We start from the raw sequence: 21425 nt of genomic DNA on the forward strand, positions 1-21425 counted from the left end.
GAAGCCTCCTTTTTAGCACCCTTGAATAAACTTTCCCAGGGAGACGCAGCAGTGTGATATCCCAAAAATTTGAGGAAACCCTCCGGTCCAGTTTATTAAAAATGAAAACCATTACCCCAGTCTCCCCTCCATAGGCACTGTGACTTTCACAAGACACTGAAGAGGTGTATTAGCCAAGACAGCCCAACATTGTCCAGAGTCTTCAGCATCTCAGCTAAATCTCATCCACACTACTGAGGAGCTTTTTGACTACCTCAGCAACCTCTGCCAAGTATATGGGTGAGGCTTCCCCTAGGTCTTCAAACTGTGTCTTCTCCATAGAACATGATGATCAGATGCAGGTGCTCCTTAAAATCCTCTTTCCATCACTCGACAATATTCCCATTCCAGGTCACAAGTTTTGTATTCCCTTCCTGAGTTGTTGAACAGTTTGCCACATCTTCCTTAAGGCCAAGTACCGTCTAAATCACCCTGTGCTCATGGTGTGTGTAATAGCCAATCCAAATCCAAAGTCCAATAACAAAACATCGCTCTGGTACAGATCAGGCAGGCTGTTTCACACAGGCATCCCACTCCAGGTTTCTTCATTGTTACCCAGGTGAGCATTGAAGTCCCCAAGCACGTATAGTGCCAGTCTCCAGATGGTATCCTTTCCAGGACACCACCTAGAGATTCCAAGAAGGCTGAGTACTCTGAGCTGCTGTTAGGTGCATAAGCACAAACAGTCAGAGGCTTCCTTTCAGTAAGTTTCAGTCGCACAGAGGCGACCCTCTTATTCCCCAGGGATAACCCTTATACAGTGGCATGAGTATCTCCACACCAGCCCTGCGCCTTTCACTCTGATCAACTCAGCAAAAAACAAAAGTCCAGCCTCTCTCCAGGAGTTTGGTCTCCAAACTGGTGCTATACCGTGAGCCCAACTATATCTAGTTGGTAGCACTCCACCGCCCAAACAATCTCCAGTTCCTTCCAACCGAGAGGTGACATTCTGCGTCCCTACAGCCAGTCTGTTATGTCAGTGTTCAGCACTAGGTCCCTGCCACTTCTTGCCATCCAGCTCAATGCACCCAAAACCAATGCCAGTAACTGCAAGTGGTTGGCCCACAGGGCGGCGCTTCCATGTCAGTCTTTTGGCCTGTGCTCAGCATAGCCCCATCTGACAAGGCACACCCACCCAGTAGTCACATGGAAATATACTTGTACTGAAATAACACTTGGTATCCACTTAAATATGTTAATATAACAGTTAGTTCCGACCGAGTAATTTGATTGGACGAGAGGCATTCCGTGAGTGCTGATATATAGTATAACATCACTGGGACATGTAACAGTAAAATCACTCCGCTCACAGGTGTTATAAATATAAATACAACCGTTAATTAACCAACTGTCACACTCGTTACATTGACGCAAACTGACACTATAGCGTTACACCAAGAAGATGGATATTTTCCCCAAAATTACATTTGAATTAAATTATGAGTGGTCGTCAGAAGAGGACGAGGAAAAGGAAAGCCAGGACTCTTCTGTGCAGACCTCCAGGTGTGTTTGTGTAACATCAGCCAACCTCAACAAACCGGAGAGGAGCAAAAATTAAGCGAACACAGTCAGGAATTATCAATGATCATCTGATGAGGTACTGATGAGGATGAGGGAGAGTGGAAGCTGAATCCAGCCGTGCCATCATCCAGGTATGCCAACGTTTCATCAGCCGAACTGGACAAAGTTACACGGTTGCAGATCAAAGTAAATACAAAGTAGGCTAGCTTGTGAGTTCCTGGCGTGTGTGCTGCGTTGCCTGGCAACAGACCGGGGGAACTGTTTTTTTGTTTTTTGCGGAGCTACATAGCATACTTAAATAATTTATTTCATCACCTTTTGTTAACATTTCCTTACTCAGCATTGCTGTTTAAGCTGTTGTTGAACTGTTGTATAAAAGCAATATCACATGAGAGGGAGTGATTTTGTACTGTATATTGTCACGGCTGTGATTCGGTCATAGGCAGAAGACCGCAGGCCGAGTGCCAAAGACAATTATAGCTGTGACGATATACAGTACAAAATCACTCCCTCTCATGTGATATTGCTTAAACACCCCCCTGTTTACACATCTAATCCCTTGAGACAAATAAAACATAAAATACAGACAGAGTCCTGTTCTGTTGTGGCTTTTTGGAGACGTTAATCTGATGGGTTTAACTGAGCAAAAGGTGATAAAGACAACTGCCTCACAGTAAGTAACAAACCCTCATCAGTGAGACAAGAGAAGTCACTATTACAGAGTTCCTATGTCTCATTGAATTTCAACAGAAAAGTATCTGTAAAGGTCATGTGGGGGAATATAATAAATGATCTCGGAGAGTCTGAGGAAATATTTAAAAAAAAATACAGCTGAGTCACTTTAAAAGAAAATAGAATGTGTGTGTTTTTTATATGAATCACAGATTAATTGCTTTTGATGGTGGTTTTTAGTCCAGCTGAAATCAATTTTGGACCAGACATCCACTAAGAAAGAGAAAAAACAAAACCCGAAGAGATTTAATTTTTAGATCAAGGAATCATTCTGAATCAGCCTTAAACACATCGACATTTAAATCAGCTGGTAGAAACTCATACAGTAATAACATTCTTTGAATAATATCTACATAAAAAACTGCATGTATCTGAAAATGTTATCAAGGTTTCTTTCATGCCATCAAAAATTATTAGTCTTAAATTATTTTCATGAAGTTAATGGCTGATGGATTTAATGTTCATATTCAACACAGATGATGAAACCAGCTGCTGTTGGTCATTTAGCTTACTGCTCTGAAACTCTTCTCTGTCAAGCAGTTGGAGTAAATGTGAGTTTTTTGATTGATCATTTGGCCTGCAGACTGAAGGCAGTAACTTCATAAATATGATGGGTACAAGCTTTTGTTTACTTCTCATTGGAGCCTCAAGCCCCTGAGATCCACTGCTGTTTGGTTCTGCAGGGCATTCATCAAATGTAAAGACTACCTGTACAACCAAAACAACAAACCTGAAATTAATGCAATTTCCTTTGATTAACCTTTGTTCTGTATGTTCATGTGTTAACAGTAATGAAAACTGAAATGACAGCATTGTGCAAATCATAAAGTTAATCTCAAGACAGATGGCAGAGACAGCCATTTTTCTTTATTTGCTCACAAGAGTCAGTGAAGCATTTTTTCTTGAGGCTAGACATTGCAGCATATTTCTGCAGGTCTGGCTGTGGAGACCTTTCAAGGACAGACTATATGACTATTGTCAATATGGATAATAAAAAGAGACAGTGAAGTTTTAATCGTGTTAGTTCACCATAGATGTATGATAATAACTAGAAACTGGACCCCAAGATGGCGTCTATTCAGTCCAATGGAATTGCTTGCCTGCCACATATGCCAAAAAAAGTTTCTAGCATTTGGGTTTACTTTCAGGTTATGTGGCTCACTGAATATGTGCAGTAGTTGTCACATCTAGTGCAGAAGAACCCAGAGGCAGACAATGGCAGGTTAACTGTCTTTATTACAGAAGTTCATCTGAACAAATGGAGGGAATGGTGTGGAAGCCGGGTGAAGCAGATGAATGGTTCCGGATAGGAGGGCTGCTGGCGGGCTTGTGGTTCGAATGTCCGGCAGGGCTGGCAGGTTAGCTTTCTAGCAGACAGAAGAAAAAGTCAAAACAAGTTTCAAAAAACTCTGAAGGAGCAAAAATCTTTGCTTAAAGCTGGCTGGTGTCACAATACACAAACTGTGTGTTGAAGACAATCTGGCAGGGACTGCAGGTCAGACTCAGCTCTTGTAGTGGCTGGGTGATGATGAGATGAGGCTCAGGTATGTGAGGCAGCAGAGGCAGGAACAGGTGTAGATGATTGCTGGGCTGGCAGAGGGCAGAGTGCAGAGTGGGTAGGCACAAACAACCTGGCTGACAGCCATAATCCAGGAGACACTGTGACAGTAGTGCTTCTTGTGCTGACCCTGCCTGCAAGTTCCGGCTTTGCTTATAGAGTTTACATTATGATGACTTTTTCGGCTCAAGCTAAGTTTTACAAATATGAAACCTCCATGGATCAAAAATTCATAATGGAAAGAGCCATAACTTACATTGTTTGCAGTTTGAGATGTGCCGTCAACAGTTTTACAGACCTCTCTTTACAGTGGTGGTCTATAGGGAAATGGCTTTTTGGCCACTGGGAAAAATTGGTAACAAGGCTGAGCGGTGTTCCTGGGGGCTTATACTTCACAGCTTGAGACTGTGTAGGACAAACTGATTGAAAATCAGGAGCTATGTATTTACTCCATAAACTTCAATGCATGTATTTAAAAATGTTCTGTAACAATCACAAGTGATGGACATTGGAAAATGTTTTGATATTGGTCCTTCAGTGTTAATGTCTGTTATCAGTTTTTAATTTAATACAGTGTGTAATCTGAGTTAGAATGCTATAGTGTGACTGAGTTTTCTGACTGAGAGGGGCCTGTTTGGACTGCCCAACAAAATATAGGTGTCCCGTGTGGTTAATTTAAGTCTGAAAAGCACCCAAATTCTGTTACAATGCTGCCTCTGATTTCAAGGAAATGATGTTACGTTCTCCGAAAACTTTTGCAACCTACATGTAGTAAAACAAAGAAACCATGACACATATTCTGTTAGAGAGTGTATCTTATCTCATCATAGAGGTATGCCGGCCATTGGTCATTATTTATAAATGCAGTTTCATCTGCCAATGATCACACAGCTGGCTCATGAAGTGATGTATCTGACTGAGCAAGAGTCATTATTAGTCATTGTTCAAATTAATGAAAGTACTTTTTTCACCTCTAATCTAAGTGTTTTGAGGCAGACTCCTGCCTACAAATCAGATGTTTCATTTCAGTCTGTCATCTGCATATGCACAGACTCAGCAGACGTGAGATCGGTGTGAGAATATTACTGTAAGTCAGTGAACATCTCATTTGTAATCCATCTGTTCAGTACAAACAGATTTCCTGTTTCACAAAAAGAACTGCAACACCCATAATAATTCTTACTGATGATCCTACAGAGAGGGAACAGGCTTCACAGCTGCCTCTAAACAACACACATTCCTATGACAAAACAATATTAAATCCAGGATGACTCCAATAATGACACCAAGTTTAAATCATTATTATAAATGAATATGATAAACATCGATTCTCACCCCTACATCAAAGTTTTCACAATATTCAACCAACATCAGACATATTAATCTAGGCTGGCCACATGCAAGTTCATTCTTTTTTATCAGAAATGATTGTTTTTACAGCAAAAAGTCCATGGAAAGAGAGAATTGTATTCCACTCTGGCTATAGTAGCATATTGCAATTCTTAGTGTTTTGCTACTGTTGACTAATTGTACACTGCTGCTGTTCTACTGGCATATGGCACTAATAAACACCATGTTGCTTGTGTTTAATCGGCAGATACCACTCCCCATAGGCATATGCTAAAGCCCCATTTCCACCAAGCAGTTCAGTTCAGTACACATTTTTTCTGTTTCTACAGTGAAAAGTTGTGGAATTGTTCCAATGGAACCCATTTTTGGTCAAGTTTTACATATATTAGTACACTTTTAGTAATGAGTGGATCTTCAAGTCTTTAAAAATATACATTAATTTTGACTGGATTACAAGTGTTAGGTGGAAACGGGGCTTATGTCTCACTGGCATATGCCACTGTTGTGGTGACATTATGGTGTATAGCCTAACATACAGTGCTGTTACACTAACAGATGCCACTTCTTACTGGCTTGAAGAATAATGAAAATTTAAATAAATTCCATGACATTTTACATAATGGCCACTGGCTTCAAGTTAACATCAATGGTCAAATCATTGGCGCATGTTGCATATTTAACATTGTAAAAATAATTCATATATAATACTGTGGGCCCACAGTATTTCATGTCATGTTTACATGCTCCATATGCCTAACTCAAAGAAGTATTTCACTGCTGGAAAGATGGTCTTTTCACAACACTAGGCTGTTTATGCAGTAGAAAGATGCAAATAATTTTGACATTTTTGCTATAGCATCAGAGAAAACTGAGAAAAAGGGCTGTAGCACTTGCATTTGCTCAGGAGGTAAAGAACATACAACTACCAGAATGCACAGCGCCGCTCCAGACCAATAAACACTGGTGGGTGACATAATGCAAACTGGTCCATTTCACACAATGGCGGCCGGCTGCTAACAAACACAGTAAGCTAAAATATGTTCCTGATACATTTTAGGTGATAAATAGGCAACGCAGTAACAGCATCTTGGTTTATATTTGATCAGCGTTTGATCTCAGTTTTTCGGCCTACTTTTTCAATATGCAGGAAGCAGTATGGCACCCACTTCCTGTTCAGAAAGTCCCACTTTTACAGCAGAACAGAGCACTGAAATACATTTCTGAAGTAGGCATTGTGGTAACAGAATCTTGGTTTATAATAGATGAGCACTGCCTCGTTTTACCATTTCATCTAAGTTTGGTCTAAGTTTGAGAGAGAGAGGGAGACGAGACCATCTCTTCATCCACCTCTATACTTTTTGTGTCTGTGGGAAGGTATGGGTGGCGGGCAATACCAAAATGTGGATTTACAACCTGTAGTTGGAGCAACAGCCCAAGAGCCAGCAAAACTCCAGGTAGCAAGTAGATCTAGACACTGGTTAGATAGCAGTGAGTTTACAACAGTTCATCTACACAACATTACCTACCCACATTGTTGTGATACAAAGCTGGTGGAAAATCAATTAAGTATCCCTTTAAGTTTACTATAATAAAGTAAACACAAACCGTTTTACACACAGGAAACCAGGGGCAAGGTAGTGTTATCCAGCAAACATGTAACAGTCTCTGGGAACCTGCAGGTGACAGGATATACACACTTCACAAAGGATAGGAATTGGTTCAAATGGGGCCCAACAGCAAATGTTTGACCCAAGACCCTCAAACAAGTTGATTCAGTCATGGTGTTCAGCGGTACTTGCTAGTGGTACATGTCAGTGGAACATAAGTAGCATACCATATGTATGTGAATCAGTCAGATCACTCAGTATATGCTAGTGGGGAGTAACGTGTGTGCCACGTACCACTAAAACAGCAGTGTTACTCTATCAGCCACTTTTCAGGCTCAGAATCAATTGGAAAATCATTCTTAGCTAAACCCCTGAAAAATAAAATTTTCCCTATTTATTCTGTTTTTGTTTGTTTGTTTTTCTTCTCTCTAGGTGTCCACAGGAAGCAGGGAGGACTTGATGACCGACTATTTTACCAGAAGTCCCGCCCCCTCAGCTCCAGCTGGCAGAGATCAGGTGACTCCCACCAGCTATGTCACACCAACTGTACAGTCATCCAACCAGAGGCCGGGCCAGAGCGTCAAGCCATCACCTCGCCAGCCTGTAGGTCAGTCCCCAGCCTCAGGTCAGCCTGTCACCCAGAGAAGCAGCCAGTCACTGAGCAGAGCTTTCAGCCTAGCCTCAGCTGATTTGCTACGCTCCAACGGACCAGACAGTTTCCGTGGAAATGAAGGCCAGTCAGACACAGTCGTTAGGAGACAAGGAGGAGGGGCCAGTGGGAGAGAACGGCCGCTGTCAGCTCGGCTGGCGGGTCCGACCAATCAGCATGGAGATAGCAGCTTTCTAAATCCGCCTATTCACCATTCGTCCTCTCTCAATCTGCAAACGGAGAGATACGCAGAGAGAGAAAGAGACAGAGGGAGGACTCCCGTCTCTCGGAACGGCCCCACTGCTTCCTCCTCCTACCACCACCGTGGAGAGGTCGCCATGGTAACCCCTGTCAGGGCCGTGCCTGCCCCACGACCTGATGAAGCCTCAGAGCATGGGGAAGTGTTAAGGGAGGGGCGGTCAGGTGACTCCTCCCACTTAAAGAAAGAAAGTGACAGAGCGAGGTGTGGCTCTGTGGAACGCCCAAAAAGCACTCCTGCTTCCCCTGACCCCAACAACGACCCTCAGACTGTGTGGTATGAGTACGGCTGTGTCTAAACACTGACACTAATGAACGTCTATGGGTGTGGCTGTGACTAAAGACGGGAATACTGGAGCTTTACGGGCTGAGTCCAAACCCTCAGACACAAGTAATCAGTCTCTGGACTGTGCTGTTTGTACTGTGGATAAATGTTATGACTCTTGAAGTGTACGGTTAAGCTTTGCTCATACACAACATCAACTGGAAACAAGACTAAATCCTGAAAAGCAAAGCCACATTTTAAACAAATCTTTACATGAAAGAGTTCAGTTTGTCTTTTCGGGAACAAACTTTTTTTAGACAAGTAACCAAACCTGATACCATACACGTCACCTGCCAATACAGCTGATTAAAACAGTCTATCAGGAAGCTTAACACAAACAATCACATCACATCTTAAATACTGGATCTATAGAGTTAATTTCCTTTTGGCATTTTTCATCTCAAGCTGAATCTCTCTGAAGAGGATGGGATATAGATTTGAGCTCAATCACTGATTGCTTTTTTTAAGGATTTAGACATGGACATCACAACACTATAGATGGTCTCTAAGAATGCTGGAAATCATTGGTCTCTGCTGTTTTATTATCACTGTGTTTACTGTGATCCAGCAAAAATCCAGAGCCCACAGGATGTTTTTTTTTTGTTCTGGGGCAAAGGAGCCACCAAAAGAGATTTTTTAAAAAGGTGTTGTAATTACTCCATGTTTTAAAAATTAACAGTGGATATTTTAACCAGATGATGATTCAGATTTTTTTTAAGAGTGCTAATTTTAACAAATACAGAAATGGAGATGGGAGCTGAGATGTCTAAAGTTCGAGAATCCATAACACTTAAAGCCTGCAGGAACAGAGGACAAGTGCTACATGCATAGTTGTTGACCGAAATACTAAGAATGGGCTTAGTCTATGAGCTGGAACTCTTTGACTGCTGACCGACACGCTGTCCGGTCCTGCTAATGTTTACCTGGATGCTACCAACTCAGCAGAACTGTATGCCAGGAATTAGCCGGCACCAAGATGAGTGATTGAACTAAAGTGAAGGCAACCAGAAGCACCAGAGCGACTGAATGTATCAGATTTCTCCCCCTTTTTTGTCCTCTTCCTTTTCCTTCATTATCTAGATCAAACACTGGGAAAGACCAGTGGGAGAAAGGAAGGAAATGAAGGAATGTAAGCAAAGAGAGTTGAGGAAAGTGAAGGAGAAATGAGGTAAAAAGATAGAGGGTGAGAGTAAATTGAGGGATGCTGGGATAGAGAGCGGTGGACAGATATAGAGATGGACGGAGTGACGGGAGGACGCATAGATAAACAGGACCGAGATGGTGGTGCTCCTCCCAGTTAAATTACAGTCTTTCTCCCTCCATCTTTAGATTCTGTCCCAGCATGCAACACTCTGACACTTTACTGGAAATGTTGCTCGGTCTGAGCCAACACTAGTTTCACAAACACACACCCATACGCATTCGTACACACACATAATGATATATACAGACACAGAGGAATTGTCCTTGAGGGGTTGGTTGTGGCTTCGCTGACCATTGAGCTGGACGTAATTCACACACACATGCACACACACACGCACCACTGGGTAAACCACTGTGTTTTGGTTGGGTGTACTGCTGCACGCTAAGTTAGCGAGACAGTTGTAAGCACTGCACAACAGAGAGGAAGAGGGAGAGAGAGATTCAGACTGAATCCAGACCCACTGTAATCTGGATGGTAGAATATGTATGTCATGAATCAGCTTTGTTTTATAATGTGCGAATGCACCAAGTGTTTGACAATTTCCTCTGTTGGTAAAAATGACTTTGTTCTCATTACACAATGGGTCCAAGTGGCTCTGGTGAATCTCTGACTTTGGTGCACCATGCTCACATTTTACACCAGCATACACACCGTTATGTTGGTCAACACGTCATGTATCATTTATTCTACTCATATTCAATAGAAAAATGAAAAACAATGTTATTTCCTTATTCATTCATAAATTTTTGTTTATCTTGTTTTTGTACTTGAAATTTTATGCTTATGTCATAAATAGTTAATGCAAATACAGGCCATGGAGCAAATTTGATCATGATCATTAATACAATTGTGCAATTCCTGAAAAAGTCTTAAAATGTCTTATATTTAGTTATATGAATATTAGACCTTTATAGTCATGAAATTACTTTATACTTGCACTTACCTGTTGACACAATATTGATTAACCTAACTCACTTTTATAACCATATTCCTACATAAACCTTAAATCTGCACAGGACCACATTTATACTGTTCACCTTTATACTTACCTGCAGTACTTGAATAAGAAAGATGATTTGCCCAAAAATCAGTCTTAAATTTGGTAAGAATTATCTTCAAAAGGTCTTAAAAAGCATTAAATGTAAATTTCTGATACCTGTAGACACCCTGATGTAATGTGTTTGATCTGTGTGAAAAGGAAGTCCTAGGCTTTTTTTGTGTCTTGTACTTCATAAACATGTAGCAAATAGAAAACGGGTTAAAGTTACTGCCTACAGTCTAACTCGCTGTATCCATGGTGATGTTATACGTCCTGCTGCTATTAACGTGACATTTTCCAAAATACTTTGTTGGAAGAAAAGAACACTTATGTTGATGTTCAAACTCTGTTCAGTACATTAAATCAGGTGGCACCATCGCCCAAGTGTATTTGCTGCAAAATAAGGCCGCCTTACTTTTCAAGCGATTTCACTGTCGCAAATATTTTTCAAGGTCGGAATAAAATCATGAGATTTACCTCAGTTGGTGCGCACTCCCGTGGTGTCAGTCATTTGGTGTAAGGCGGTCATAAAACTCAGTCCAAGCTGTCTTAAATCCGCCTTTTTCTCATCTTGATGTTATTACAAGTCTTTAGTCTTAGGTCGTGTAAATACTGCAGTTCAATGATGTGAACATTGTCAACAATCCATAGCTGTGCTCTCTACAGCACCAAACAAGAAGCAGCAAATGGGGTCAGCAGTAATCATGGAGGGGACTCTGAGGAGGCGCAAGAATGCGAACAGGTCTTGTTCTCTTGTTCTGTGGAAAAGGAGGAGAAATGGAGTTGTTGAGTAAACAACAGTCAGTGTTAAATCTGCGTGTATCTGATCCACAGCTAAGCAATAGACTGACAGCAAGCTGAGGCGACAAAATCCCAAATATTAAGTTTGTATGCAAATACAGTTTAATTTAATGGATTATTTTGATGCTGAATTTACAAGAATACTGTCGACATATGAGGCCTTGTATCTTGTGTATCCAGAATTATGCGTTTTAAAGAAGCGGGCCTTCCTTTGTTAGTATCTTAAAGGGAAATTTGTGGACGTGTAAGAAATGGTAAATATGTCATGTTTTTTAAAGGGAGTTTAGAGTAATATTTCCCACCAGGTGCAGGATGGGAAATAATCTCGAGGAATCTAGTTGTAGTCTTGCAAATATTGACCCTGTAAAACCCACAGTCTTAGTAAAATCCTACAATGTGAGACTAAAAGCTCACTTTTCTTTAGCTGTCAGAGGCTGTCAGACTTTAGTGTTTTTATATTCTTTGCAAAGACCTGGTCACACATATCAGACATAATGGATCATAGTCAATTTTTTCATTTCCTATTTTTGACTCAAGCATAAAGTCGAAGTACAAAAAAAACAAGCTGTCATGAGGGGTTTTTTTTATTTATTCATTAATGACTAACATAACATTGTCTTTACATTTTCCGATTTTGGATTCCATTTTGAATATGAAAAGAAGGAATGATAAACAGATTGGTCACACAGCAGGTTGATGTTCTCTCACTTTAGTAACAACAGTAATCTTATAGTGTCTGCGTTTACATGACAGTAGAGCAAACCAATTTATTTTTAGTCCAACTAAAACAAGATTTTTCAAAAACATGTTCGTCCAACTGAAATTGGACCAAATCGGATTTGTCATAGTGGAGTAACACACCCAGAAAATGCCACTGGGAGTCGAATTACTCCCGCATGTATACAGTCAGGCAGACCCAAACTGGCCTAGGTGCTCTGTGCATGCTCCACAGTTTTGGCCTCTGGCCTTGACCTGGAAGTCAAATAGCATTAAATACATAACAGCACAAGAAGCCAGTAACAACATGGTGAAATCTACATCCAGAGCCGTGCATTTTTGGACAGACTAAATGTACAGAGCTGTAAAGTTGTCCACCATGGTACCAGTTTGCCGCTAGCTAACCGTAGCTTACCAATTGTTTGGTCTGTGATGTAATAGGTCAGCTGGAGAAAGGTCCAATACTAACAAGCTGATGGGGCGTATCGCCACCTACCGTAGTGGAGTCGGACATAATTTGGTCAATAGATTGATTCTCCTCCCGTGCTTGTATACTGGGACAAGGACAGTAGTCCAGTTAAATGGCCAAGTAGAGCTATAACTGTAGCTCATGGTGCCACATTTAACCGAAATGTGTCTGAAACACACACACACAAGGGCACACATAAGAGAATTGAGTTAAGACTGAGAATCACACATCATCTCACACTACATGATCTCAGTACTGGATTGTTTTTATATCTTACCACTCATCTTCCTGTCTGAAACTTGAAACACAAAAGGAAGACGCACACAAAGTTGAGATTTTACTGGAGACGCACGTATGGTTTCACATATGGTTTCTGGTGATGACTGTTTGGGGGATTTTCAAATACTTGGTGTATTATTGGAGGCCACTGAACAGAGGGAAGAGGAGGATGAAGAGGTGGGAGAACTGAATTGAAGTATGCCTTGGAGAGAGATGATGATGTTAATAGGAGACAAAAAATGAATCTCATGCTGATTATGCTGATGAACTGACCTTTTGTCTGTACTGCTGTCTGTAAATACAAACCTGTCCCTCGTGCATTATTAACAACTGACAGTAAAGACATTCCTAAAAGCACTAGAATGATGATGATGAGGAGGAAGAAGAAGATGTAACACTGGAGTTAATGAAAATGAAGATTTGACTGGAATCCATCACTAACCTTACCGCTCACCTTCTGAACAAAAAGCACATGTCAATATGCAAAGAGCTAAATTATTTTACCTGTAACATTTGTACATGATATTAGATTTTATAAACTGGGCAGATATGAGACTGGGGATACTTTTTGTAAAATTGTCTGGAGCTTCATTTTGAAAATGTTTGATACCAAAAAACAAATCCATATTAATTCCTGTAAACTGGTAAAAAAAAAAAAAAATGTGGTCCCAAGATTTGTAGATTTAAAAAAATAAATAAATAAATAAAAATGCTAGTAGTGAGAAGATGTTAGCAGATGAAGTAACATGATATGATTCACTGTAGACTGCAGGCTGATGCTGTCGATGGTGCTGCAAACTGTCTGCCTGTTGTGGGGTTGGTGTGTGTTGCCTTGTTTGTGCTGCACTTAAAGCACCTCTGCATTATTAGTTTCCAAAGCCTCTCAGGCCATTTGTGTGTGTGTGTGTGTGTGTGTGTGTGTGTGTGTGTGTGAGTGTATGTCAGTCAGTTACAGTTTGCTGACGTCAATAGAAAACCATATTGAACCCTGAAAAACAATATTTCTTTAGAGGAAATAGCACCATCACACACTTGTGATTCGCATTATCAGTTAGTGGCTTTGTGAAAAGTGTGTGTTCTTGTGTGTCTAGTTGTCTCTGTGCCCGCTTTGCTGGAGACCAATCTGTCCACCTGTCCTACGGATCCATTATACACCAGTTTGGGTGAGATTGTTTGTATTGGTCTGCTTAACCTGCTTAAAACACACCAAAATCCTCAGCTTGACTCTGGTGCTTCCCGCTCAGGGGACCAACAGGCTGATTTCCTGAACTCTTGGTATTTTCTGTGTGTGGGTCTCAGCACCAGACGATTAAAGAGGACACCAAATTGCTGCAGGATGTTTCAGCGCCACATGAGGGAAGTGAAAGCAGAAGATGAAATAGAACTGATGTCACTGACATTTCCTGCTGTAACTGGAATAACTTTAGTTCACTTTATGACCATCGCTGACTGCTATGCTGTGATGTGACTACTGTAATAAGGCTACTAGTGTGATTCAGTAGAAACTGAGGTTGATATTATTTCACCCAAAAGCTTTTTGGTAATAAAGATTTATAAACTTCAATTTCATTGTGTCAGCTGGTGCATTAACTGAGTGGCTTTTTTTTAGGACAAATGTTCTTCATAGGTGGTGTGTCAGATGCTGCTTTCACAGGCTGTAGGGCTTTTTCCACACAACTGTTAAAGTATGAATTATATTACTGGTGGCGCTGTCCTATTTACGTGTCCCAGTAAACCATAATGTTATGACAGTGAGACCAGGGTGTCAGCAGTTCCTTAAAAAGTCCTTAAAAATGTATTAAATGTTACAAATATTTGGCTTTAAAGGTTATGAAATGGTCTTAAATGTAAATTAGTGAGGTCTGAATTGTCATGTATATTTCAGCTAATTTCATTTATCCATCTTTAATTTCTTTTTGTCTAAATGAGTCAAGCTTTTCTGCTTGACGAGTATGGAAGCATATATGAGACGCAAGCATTTGAATTTTAAAAGGGACTGAATACTTCTATTGAGATTTAAATGCCACTGAATTCATATTATTGAAATGTTTTATTTTGAAAACCATGTGTCTGAGCTTATTTGTTCTGAAATTGTTCTCATTTAAATCAAAACATGAAATTTCAAAAGCTGAATTTAAGTTGTTTTTTTTTTAGTGTTCAAAAATCCAAATTCAAAAAATTTTCAAAAAATAAAGCAGATTCAAGTTGCTCAATTTTAAATGGTCAGATTCAGATCTAAAAATTCAAGTTTAATAAATTTCATATTTTAATTTCAAAATATTGCTAATATAAAAGTCCACATTCCATTGTGTCTTTAAACCTACCACTGAGCCTAATACTTAACACTTGCACTTACCTTTTGGCAAAATGTAGAGTAACCTAACTCACTCTAATAACCATAGTCCTCTATAAAACCAGCTTCTACACACACATATACTACCTGCCTTTATATGCACAGCAATGCTTGAATAAATAAAGGGTGATTTGCCCAAAATATTAATCTTAAATTTGATTAAAAACTATCAAGGTCATAAAAAGCATAACTGTCTGATACCTGTAGCCACCCTGCAGTGATCCACCTTGTATAATACAAGGGCTCTGAAACTGAAGCAGCTAATTGAATTTGATTATTTACGCCTGTCCCTCGTTCCCAAAGTTGATGTAAAGTCTTTTTAATGCGCAAGTTAAAGGACCTGACAGGATTACACTTCACAAGCACTGTATCTGATATGATTTCATGTGACAAAAAAATCGACTGATTAACCTAATGTTTCTCAGAGCACCTGAAGGCACCGTGAGCATCCCAGGCTGCCACAGATTGTGATCCAGTGATGTTGACATGCACTCTTTTGTTCCTAATCAATGTGTAAGACTATGAATGTGTTAATGGGCAACTGTTTCCTAACATGGTCACTATACAGTTACAAGGCATTATGGTGATGATGGTTGATGATGATCAACAAAAGTGCTTGTCACTGACAGGCTCAGATTATTATTAAAAGTGTCCGGTGACATTATGAAAAGGATCCATACAGAGATAGACCTTTTTGTAAAAGAGCCCCAAAATCACTCTCACCAAACACACCAAACTCAGTTTAACTAAACATTTTAGCATATATTCAGCCAGCATGTTTTCACATCTTATGGGGTGTATACAGGGTTTATTTTCACCAAACCAGAGATGGTGATTGTTGGAACAGTGGAATGACAACAGGATGGCTTTTGTAAGTTAGATAAAGTCTGGTGGGTCTGACAATAGCGATTTGGGGGCTGTCTCTGGTTAAATAAAAATGATCTTACCCTGTGACAAAGATGTCTGTCTCTGTAGAGATCTTTTCCATAATGTTGCACTTTTAGTGGATGTAAATTGATGGTGCACAATTGCCCTTAGAGAATACATTGCAGCCTGTTTCGCTGCTGCCAGTTGCTCAGTACTGGTCCAATTTCAAAAAGTGTTTATCCCATTTATTATTTGGACACACAAACATGGGAAATAGGGGCCAGGTTGAAAAATACCGGAGGTACCCTTTAACAATCCAAATGAATTAAACAAAAAAACTTGTAGACAGAATTTTCTATGGTGGGAATTTGCTTTGGGCTCATGCTTAGATTTATTTATTTATTTATTTATTTATTTATTTGTGAGATTTTGTACATTGAAGCTGCTTTGGCAGCACACGGTGGCCCAGCGACACCTCACTAACACATTCTGTTGGTTTTCCTTTAATTTGTCGCCCGTCATAGGCTCCTCCACATTATTACATCCATGTAGGAGGGCAGTTGTTAGTCATATATAACAGGCCCACGCGGAGTCTGCGGGGAATCAGAATTCTGACGACACCTCCACTGATATTTCTTTTGCATGTTGTCTATCAAATCATATGAAAAAAAGAAAAGAAACTGACAGATATTTTATTTGGATCACTGCTGCTGAAAACTAAAAAAAAAAAAAAAAGTCCGCAGATTCCGTTTAGGTCTGTCTATGAGATGGTAATAGACATATAGGCATATACAGAGTAGAGTAGGCTGGATTTATTTTAAACAGCACGTGGTTTAAACGTGGTTTTCATCTTGACACATATTTGGCATTTACTGAGTGTGTGTAGGCAGAGTGTGTGTGTTTCAGGAAGAGAGAGCACGCGCGCCTGTGTGTAAGCGACAGAGAGGCAGAGCTGGCGGTCAGTTTGATGCAGACCTTCAGACCGGAGAGATACGGTAAGAAATAAGCGTCTTTATTTCATCTCTGTATGTTTTAAATACCGAATAGGCTACTGAACAGTAGCGCTGATGTGTGTCTGCGGACTAACTACAGAGTTTGTTTACCAGCTCTATCAGATATTTGGTGTTGGCAGCTGAAGTGACAGCGGGTTCCTGTTGAATGCTGATCATTATGGAGCGTTCAGTGTGAAGAGTGAAATGTAGTCAGAATGCCTGTACGGGCTCTTTAGTCCAGAGTTATTAATTATTTATCTGAACTATCAAGGGGTGTCAGTCAGTGGGCTGCTGGTGTGGAGACAAACACTGTTGGAGTCAGGAACATTTTCCATCACTCTGACTAGACTTAATGTACTGTGTGAAGCTGAGGGAGGAAAAGCTGCAGCTACTGCAGATTTCATATGGCAATTCTTATTTTCACAAGCTGACTGTAGAGCTTTATGTAATATTCATAGAGCAAGGCAACCATGTGTGGATCAGTGACTGGTAAAGGAGTGTTGGAGCATGTACCTCATATTAATATGTTGTGGTCCATTCCTTTCCCTGTAGTATTCAGCTATACAGATACGAAATATGAAAATGAAAATATAATAGGGTAAAGTTCCCTCTGGGTTTCAGTGTAATGACTCACAGGTTGACTGGCTAATGTATGACTGGTTGATTGGAGACAAGAACAGTAACTGAGTGACTGATTAAAGGTAGGATCTGGAGGATTTTCAAACAAAAAATATAGACATATACAAATGAAATCCTGCTTAATCATCACCTATGGGCTTCTACTCATGTGTGGTGGTGACTCTGTTTGCAGAGCTCCTGCCCTTCTGGGCAGAGATTTCCCCAGCCAATGAGAGAGCGCAGGTGCCGTGTCCGAGCATGCGCCAGCGTGAGCCTTGCCTGAACCTCTTCTGTGAAGCCTTCTTCCTTACACCTGGGAGAGTTGAGCCTGATAGGAGGGGCCAAATTTGAATGTGTGTTTACAAACAGCAACTGGATAATCCTCCAGACCCTACCTTTAAATGAATGGATTACTGGACCATTTTAAAAGAGTGACTTCAACCAAAATACAGAACAAGCTTATATCCTCACTTGGTGTCCAGTCGTTTGATAGGCTTTAGTTTTGAGATCTTCACTGCTGAGATTTTGCCATCACACCAAACAGCAGAGATGAATGAGATTTTACTCTTTTACTCTCTGCGCTCATATCTTTGAACCAAACCAAATGAGACCGAAGCTCTGTCGGAAATACGATGGGTGCAAAGATGCATTTCAATCTCACACACAGACTTCCCCTTTCCTTCTCAAGTGGGGGGGTGGTAGGGGGGGGCTGGAGCCTATCCCAGCTGACATCGGGCGAGAGGCAGGGTACACCCTGGACAGGTCGCCAGACTATCGCAGGGCTGGAAGAGGGTCTGGAGAGGACTTACCCCTCCAGACCAGCAGGTGGTCTGTAATGTCATTAAAAAAGGGAAACCGGAGTACTGTTCTGACGCTCATAGCCAGTTAGCACATCAACAACACAATCCAATGTTGAAATAACAGAGCATGTTTACCATGCACTAGTGAACAATAACACAAACCAGCACCTATTCAATATGCGGAATTGGCGGAAAAAAAAGCCAACTAGCACCGACAAGGGCCAAAGGTACAGGACACACCGCACTGATGAGGATGGCAGATGCTCAACAACAACCCAACTTTGACTTTGGCTAACTGTCAGCTTGGTGTGTCACGTCCACATGCGACGTGGAAGGTACCGTGGTTGTTGAGGTTCTGGGACACCGTGTCAAGTTCTACTCTTTTAGATACACTTATGTTTTCACAGGAAATGTAACCTTTACAAACAGTCTCATTCAAAATAAATGCACTACGTCTGCACAACACCGCAAATGGACTTTTTTTTTTTTTCCTTCAACAACAAACACACATGGTTGGGTTTGGGCAACAAAGAAAGTGGTTAGGTTTAGGAAAAAAGAACAGGGCCTGGCTTTAGAATCTTACAGGATGCAAACAGTCCTGGTTTGTTGGACTCATCCACCAGCTCCACCACACGCCCTACTCGGATTCTGCCACCTTAACTTTCGTCCTTGTCCCACTGCGTTTCTTCCTGACGCCACCAGGCACCTTTAAACTATAAGGGCAACTGGCTGCGTTAAAGGACACCTTTTTTGCTTCCGTTTCTGACGCTGCAAGTCACTGCCCACGCGCTGGATTTCGATGACTACGGAGTGAGACCGTTTTCATTTATCAGAGCACAAATGAGACACCAGCTAGCACAACGCACCAACTCTCTCTCTCACGTTCTCTTCTTTACATCTCCTCCTGCTGCACCTGTCAGTTGTGTAGTGATGAGGGATCGGGGAGCCACATGGCTGCACACTGGCTACAGTGCACCAGAGAAAGGATAGATATGTTCCTGAGGTCCGCTTTTTCCTTATAGGCATTTGGAGGCGCACCATCCACCAACAATGGCTGCTCTCGCCTCAGCTCAGCACCACCAACGCCCCAGGCAGCACTGTGATACATTTTATTTTTTCTAACTGGACTTTTTGACTTAACTTTGTGCACTTCCCAGTGTCCGGACCTGTTAGAGGCCAATGCTGGTGGACGGTGCCAACTTTCAACATGTCCAAAAACTGCATCTCAGACGGTGGACCTTGGCAACACGTCTATCCTTCCTGCAGTGCGCTGTGGCCAAGAGAGAAGAGAGCAAGTGGGAGAGACAGTCGCTGTGTTGTGTTATCTCTACTAGTGGGATTTGTCAAATGCCTTTATTAAAATAAACAACAAGCTAAGGTGGAGAGCAACTACACAGAGATATAACTAAGGCTGTAATGCTACAATTTATGGTAAGATACAAGATAAGTCGATGAGTTTACTGTGATGTTTATGGTATTTATAACGGAGCATTTGCACAAGCTTAAAGAATGATGTATGACTTTTAGATTCTACTATAGTCATACGCCATCTTCCTGTTTTAGGAACAACCCTCTACTTTTAACCTTGAGCACAAAATCAGGTTATTTGTCAAAAAATATTTGGCGAACAGTGTAGTTAAACAATAGTGTCAGGACATGACTCAGTAAAATATGAAATATCGTAAAAATGCCAATACACTGAAGGGGGGCTTTAACAGCTCAACTGGAATTTCAAATTAAGGTCTGTAGGTGTGAACGAGTTTGAAGTGGTCAGATTGCATTTATTAATAAGCTCCAGGAAGCTCTTTACTAGCTTACAGGTTGTTCTGCAGTCTACCATGCATCACAGGGACTTGAAAAAGTTGGGCTATATTCAATGAAGACTTTCTACTTCCTGATTAATTTGGGATTCACTCTAATTTTCCCATAACTAAACCTTGACTCTCTGCCCACAAAAACAGAGGCTCAGCCCAGCAGTTCTGCTAAATTGGCCCGTATTTAGACTCATCATCCATCACATATGGACACATTCTTGTCAGGATATCTTTCACTGACTGACTCAGTTCTAGTAAGCCGTACTGACATGAATGGAGGAGGAGCACTATTGCCAGAGTGCTACTATGCACTGCAAAGCTTTAGCTCTCACTGTTTACATAAACAGGATGAGTCACAGCAGAGAATGAATACGAGACTTCACATACTAATTAAAAAAAATCAAACTATAGCCAGATAACATAAAACAGAAAGTAATCGAGTTGTAACCAGCAACACACTTAAACATAAACTGTAAGTGTAATTGATTTTTCTTCATAATGAGGTTTTTCCAATCACCAGTTAGAGCACAACTCCGCAGCAGCTCACCTCCAACCACATAAATAACTGTTGATCACAGTGTAATTACTTTTGACGTATGCTCTTCATTCTCAATTCAGGCACCCTTTTTAAATCTCCTTACAGTCTGCCCTTGGGTCCAGGCCCAGACACTGGGCACCAGAGGGACCAACTGCAGGGGCCCTTTGTGTACACTAACCTCATTCATCCACGAAAAGGCCATCTCAGCTCTCTGCAGACATTAGCAGAAAGGCAGAAAAAGCCAAAGCCTATTTGTAACGTCAGGCTTTACATACAGAATCGAGCTAAGGCGGGAGTGCTAAATGTGGAGACCAGGGACTGCCAGGGGCCTCAAGAGGAGTCCAAGAGGCCTTTTTGACTATGCTTGGGGACCACTAGGGAGTCTAGTGGCCAAGGTAGAGGTCTACCGGTGTCCTCAAGGGGGTTTTAGGGTCTCTAGAAGGACCCTTGATGATAAAAGTGAGTCATCAAGGGTCCTTCTAATGACTTGGAACTCCTTGGGGACCCCTGACACCTCCACCAGGACCACAGTGGCCCTACACCAGGCCAACAAGAACGCCCTGAATCTTGTTAAGGCTTCCTAGGATTATCTCAAGCTCTGACACCCCTTTTCCACCAAAATATCTCTGGTTCTGAACAGGTTCCATTTAGGATTCTCAGAACCTTGGTGCTTTTTAGTGAACCAGTTTAGCATGGAACCAATTTAATCAAGGATGTATTACCAACAGAGGGCATGTGCAACGGACAAACACAAACCAACTATCAATGAGACCACTGCAAACTCTTTTTTCTCCATTTCTCACTTGACTTCTCCCTTGTTGCCCTCGCCATCCTTTACACACTATTAAACTTTGGTTAAGCAGAGGCCTGCTATTTTTGTTATTCCAACTTGAAA

At 41.2% G+C, this 21425-nt stretch overlaps 2 protein-coding genes across 2 annotated transcripts in view; both read left to right on the forward strand.

The window, feature by feature from the left end:
* Nucleotides 1–13490, forward strand: part of ccdc88c (coiled-coil domain containing 88C) — an 82218-nt gene extending 68728 nt beyond the window's left edge. Inside the window, exon 31 of the mRNA XM_049596216.1 lies at nt 7240–13490. Within this exon, the coding sequence (XP_049452173.1) occupies nt 7240–8013 (774 nt within the window). The 3' untranslated portion in view covers nt 8014–13490. The remainder of the gene's footprint in view (nt 1–7239) is intronic.
* Nucleotides 13491–16390: 2900 nt separating this feature from the next.
* The window catches only part of LOC125900973 (ovarian cancer G-protein coupled receptor 1), a 38023-nt gene continuing 32988 nt past the window's right edge, over nt 16391–21425 (forward strand). Inside the window, exon 1 of the mRNA XM_049596315.1 lies at nt 16391–16763. The gene's annotated coding sequence lies outside the window, so the exon portion shown is untranslated. The remainder of the gene's footprint in view (nt 16764–21425) is intronic.

This window comes from Epinephelus fuscoguttatus, linkage group LG14 (assembly GCF_011397635.1).
Source record: "Epinephelus fuscoguttatus linkage group LG14, E.fuscoguttatus.final_Chr_v1".
Taxonomy (NCBI): Eukaryota; Metazoa; Chordata; class Actinopteri; order Perciformes; family Serranidae; genus Epinephelus; species Epinephelus fuscoguttatus.